This window comes from Fukomys damarensis, unplaced genomic scaffold (assembly GCF_012274545.1).
Source record: "Fukomys damarensis isolate Sample0158 unplaced genomic scaffold, DMR_v1.0_HiC HiC_scaffold_9, whole genome shotgun sequence".
Classification (NCBI taxonomy): Eukaryota; Metazoa; Chordata; class Mammalia; order Rodentia; family Bathyergidae; genus Fukomys; species Fukomys damarensis.
The window spans coordinates 39,416,867-39,422,235 of NW_022900921.1; the positions used below are offsets into that span (position 1 = coordinate 39,416,867).

At 42.5% G+C, this 5,369-nt stretch overlaps 1 protein-coding gene across 1 annotated transcript in view; it reads right to left on the bottom strand.

Moving 5' to 3' along the window:
- Positions 1-5,369, bottom strand: part of Tmem87b (transmembrane protein 87B) — a 73,342-nt gene that overhangs the window by 30,237 nt on the left and 37,736 nt on the right. Inside the window, exons 11-13 of the mRNA XM_010638183.2 lie at positions 5,200-5,261; positions 4,682-4,865; positions 2,665-2,764 (exon numbers count right to left, since the gene is read on the bottom strand). Coding sequence (XP_010636485.2) covers positions 2,665-2,764; positions 4,682-4,865; positions 5,200-5,261 — 346 coding nt within the window. The remainder of the gene's footprint in view (positions 1-2,664; positions 2,765-4,681; positions 4,866-5,199; positions 5,262-5,369) is intronic.

A 5,369-nucleotide genomic window follows, 5' to 3' on the forward strand; every position in this document is an offset into this window, starting at 1 on the left:
GGAAAAAAAAAAAAAAAAAAAAAAAGACAACAGACTTGCATAATTACAAAGTATGGGAGATAGGAGGTCAGAGGGCAAATACAAAGACACTCCAAGATTAGCACAATTTATTGGGTTCATAGGGAGTATCAGATGATTCAGAGTGGTATATCCCAAATTGACAAGATCTTATAAATGGAGGAAGTACCAGATGTCTCAGAGGGTGTCCATAATTCTATGAGGATCTTATGCTGATGGAAGCTTATGTTGATTAGGATGATAAGATGAGCAAAAACATTCTTACTTTAGGTGAGATGAGTTAAACTGATAAAGAATGTGTCCCTCCCCAGGTGAAACCTTTCTCTTTTTGTATTATTACTTGGCTGTCAAAGAACCATAATGACTTCAGCTGATATAATCTTGCCCTTGAGACACAGAATCACAGGACTCTTGGGGCCTCGCTATGAACAGAGGCAAAACGGAGTTATGTTTCCACATGCCACAGCTTGCAGGCAAGAAGACTAACCCTCAGACAGCCCTAATCATAATTTAATTGTGAAATGATTTTTTTTTCCCCAAAATTATGTAGAACGGCTCCTGACACTGAAGGGAGAAGATGGTGGTTTGGCCAGGGTGGCACCTGTGGACAGGATGAGACAGCTCCTTCTGGATGTGTTCTGAAGTTAGGGCCATGGAACTGACTGAGAGGGCCCCAGGAGTATTATTCACAGGGCAGGGTCCAAGGCCTGAGAGTGGGCCACTCCAAGGCTGGGTTTCAGAAAGTCCAGCAGAGAAGACTGGGAAGGATCACCCAAGGACATAAGACAGAAATAGGAGATGAACTCCTAGCACCCAAGCAAAACTAGGCTCCATGACTGAAGCTGCTGGGAAAGCACCAGGGCCAAGGCTGGGCAGGGCCAAGGAGGTCACAACAAACAACCAGGGCAGCCTCAATGGAGCTACGGGGCAAAACCTCTTCAGGGTGCAAAAGAGAAAGAGGGAGGTGAGGTGACAAGCACAGAGGGCTCATTTGGAAAGGTAAGCTGCACACAGCAAAGGAAGCAAAAAAGAAGCAAAGGAGAGGGTGGGGCTCAGAAAGAGCACTGCTTTGAAAGATGGTAGACCTAACAGCAAACTGAAAGCAACTCACCAGAGGAAAACTTACAAACCGACAGAAAACCAAACTGACCTCTGGGGCTGTTTCATTCACTGACGTGACAAGGCACAAGGGCAGGGATGGCCTATGCCTAGTGAGAGGAGGAAAGCACTGTGTACGGCTCAGACACAGGACACGGACAGAATCTGAGGACAGCACTGCAGGGGAACTCACTGCTGATGGCTTCTCCCTCCTCAGAGAAAAAGGAACTAAGATCATTGGGGAAGGATGGGAGCAGGGGCTGGGCAGTTTGAGAAAGGGTAAAATCATCTTCTGCAGAGAGGGAGAAGGAAAGTCTGGCAAGGAAATCTTATAAAACTTCCACAGTACCATGGGTGCACTTGAAGTTCAGTGTCATGAACTGAACATAGCCCTGGGCAGTGTGGTCCTGGGCTCATCTCAGAGCCCTGTGGGGTCTGAGGGCAAGGCACATGGAAAGCTGGATTTATCAAGGCTGGGACTGTGTCAAGAAGGTGACTAAGGAAAAGGCAAGGCATTGGGTGTCAGTATCCTGCTGGAATAAGGAAATGAAGCTAAAGGAAGAAGGTGAAGACATGACATGGAAAGGGACAGCAGAAGGTGCTAGGCCAGAAATGACCAAAGTTGATCTGAGGAAAAAGTTAAAAGGAAACAAAGGAGGGGACACTTGAAAAAGGTATTGCTCAAGATTGAGATTATGAAATGAGGGCAGTCTAGAAAAAGACCACAGGAATCAGGAACTGAAAGGAGGTGAAGGGTGAGAGGTGAGGCAGGAGACATGAGAGAGCAGATAAGGTCAGGATGCCCGCTTGCACACAGAAGTGCCAGGGAGAAAACAATGACATAAGTGTGCAGGAAGAAGGACTGAGGGAGGCTGGAAGCCCTCAGATGACAGAGTAAAAGGACGCAGCAAGCAATCTGTCGGCAGGCTGGAGCATGTGAGAATCAGCAGGTTTTAGGGAAGAAGGAAGAACAACGGAGTGAAAAGAGCAATGAAGATAGAGGACAAGATCCCTCATATTCACATCCAGTGAGTCACAGGTGTGTGAGAGATCTGTCTGGAAGGGTCCAGAAAGTGGGGCCTCTGGGGACAGCCAGTTCCAGTCAGAAACCCTGCTGACTTGGTGTTTAATTCAGTCTCCCTACAACACTCAAATGCATCTACAAAAGCTTAATGTACTATCCACAAAACTGAAAATAAACCTGTTTGAACGTAGAGTCATTTTAGATTTTGACTTTTCACCTATTTATAAAAGTTATTGGACGTCAAATTCAGGATCTTTATTTGGAGTTAATATAGTTAGTACATAGGTATATTTTAAAAATACGTTTTTAAACATTTTTCTCAGGCTGAGGATGTAGCTCAGTGGTACAGTACCTGCCTGTCAAGAATGACGCCCTGCGTTCGATATCCGGTACAAAAAAAAAAAGAGAGATTTTTTTTCCCTTAGGATTTGTCTTTTGAAGCCAAGTTCCACCAAGGTCATAATGCAGATGGGCTGAATCACTAGAATAGAGACTTGTTATCTTTACCATACACCAACACTTACTTCACAATGCCATAGCCCAGGCTCACAATGATCACAAGCAGGCGGGCCAATGTCCTCTTTATTGCAGATATCAACTCCGCAAATATCAACAGACCTTGGGCTGAGTATGAGAAAAAAATAATTTACTACCAACCAAGATTCTAATCAGGTACTAAGTACCACTGCATTCTGACCTCAGACCAATTAGCCATATTCAGAAGATGTTTGGAAACTTCAAGGAAAGTAAATTCACTACCTCCTGTACATTTCACTGCAAATCCAACCAGTTCCACTGGACACAGCTTTCTCACATCAACCCAAAACCCTTCCCGAGCTCCCCTGCTCCCCCTGAAGCTACATAGGACCGTACCCTTCTTCTTGTCCTATAAATATTTGAAAGCCATAATATCCACTGAGTTCTCCCTTCTCCAGGATGTCTTATTCGTTAGGATGTAAAACGGATTCGCTAGTGAGAGATTACTTGCTTGGCATATGCCAAGCCCTAGATTCAATCCCTACACAGCAAAAAAAACGAAGCAAACAAAAGTGTTAATCATGCTCCTACTGTGTGGTTATAAAAGTAATTGACACCTTGATCTCTGTCTACTGAAGCTTGGAGTCTGGTTAGGTCTGTAAATAGAACTAATGTGCTAGGCACTAGATGTAACACAGTGACCCAGACTAAGAGGAAAGTCATCCTAATCTACATTCTGGGAAGGTGCAAGCAGGTCTGAAAAAAAAGCTAACAAAAAGTGAAATGTAAATCAGGACTTGAGAGCCAGATGGTACATGCCAGAAGTCCCAGCTACTGGGAAGGCTAAGGCAGGAGGATTATAAGTTCGAGGATAGCCTGGGCAGCTTAACAAGACCCTGTCTCAAAATAAAAAATAAAAAGAGCTGGAGTTGAACTAAGCTCAGCAGTAGAATACCCCTAGGCTGATTTCCCAGTACTAAAAAACAAACAAACAAAAAAACGAAACAGATCAGTAGAACAGCAGAGGCGGCGAATATCTTCTCTGACATCCAAGGATGGTTCAACCCAAAGTAGCAGACCCACTTTTCTTCATTATATGATTTAGAGCATGTGCACACACATGCATAAAACTTAAGAGTAGTAACACCTCCACTCTGCACCCCAGGATGTCTGCCCTTCCTTTATAATTCCATACATGCCTTTTTAGCCTTTCTATTTGGGTAATTTTCAAATATTCTCCAAGTGGGAGAAATCAGTATAATGAATTCCCATGAACCCATCACTTAGCTCCGAGGATTATCATTATCACAAATTTATTTTTGTCTATATTTCAACTCATTTTTTTTTCTGGGGTATTTAAGAACAAAATCTACTGAAATTCTGTACCGAGTGCCTTTGTAAGTGGTCACTCAGAAGTACAATTTTAGAGCACTATGGGCACTTTTGAGCCATCTCCCTTACCAAAGTTTTAGTGGTAGAACAGAACCTCTATTTCTCTGGCCTTTTTGAAATCTAGCTTGGGGAAGTCAGGGGCACATATCTGTAGATGCCCTCACATCACACATTTCACTGTGTGATTGTGAGGGCGCCACACCTGGTCACGTGAAGCTCTTGCAAGAGTGAAGGGAGACAGCATGCAAGCACATGGGAACATCCATGTGGTGCCACTGATTTTAGGTCTGTGCCCAGGTTTTCCTTTTCACTTTTAAAGAACAGAAAAGAAGATGGGAGGGAAAAAAGGAGAAATAGTAAAAGGAATGGCCATACCTGAAGTGCCTCTGTCTAGAACCTTGTGTTAATCACAGCTAAGCCCTAGGGAATAAGAATTCTTTCTCAGGAGGAAAAGCAATGGGGAAGTTGGCAAGAAGAAAAATAGAAAATAAAAAGAATATACATACTTGCCCAGATCAGAATTGCATTCTGATACTCTTCCTGGCTTCACTCCTCTTTAACTATCAGTATAATATAGATACTTTCCAATCCACCATACAAAAGAGGACCTCCCACAGCTCTGCTCACTGATACTAAGTAACTCCTACATAATAAGAGACAGTCAAAACTTACTTGACAGTCCAGTGTTGTTGATGTTTTGGTATTCAGAATAAAACACTGCTTTTTCAAGCATTCCTAGAAAAATAACAGCTGCAATCCAGAATTGTATTCTTAATATATCTTTCCAGTAACAGGCAGACCACATCAGCCAGAGCACACCATACAATATATAAACAATACACATCACCATGTAGAACTGTAGGAAAAGAAGCAATATTAGTCAAACTTTTTGATCATTTGAAAGTGGACACTTTGAAATTTAAGAATCAGTCCTCTATTTTCTGGTCACTCTGGAGCCAAATATATTATTAGCTATGAAGATATTGTTACCACCAAGTTATTAAAATTTGAAGTTTATCAATTAGAATATAAAATTAATTTTAAAAAAGGAAAAATGGTTTGGGGGCATAGTTCAATGCTAGAATGCTTGCTTACCATGGGTGAAGCCCTGCATTACATCCCCAGCATCACCAAGAAAGAAAGAGAGAGAGAGAAAAGGGAGGGGAGGGGAGAGAGGAGAGGAGACTTACAATCATTAAAGGCCAATCTGATGCGGAGATATATCCATGAGGCCCCATCATAGAAAGAGAAACTGGTGACAGCAGCAGTAGGGATAGAGAAGAAATGAAAGAGTTAATTTTTACCTTTACACATGAGGTACTGAATAATTATGTAACCTTATCAAGATCTATTTATGTGT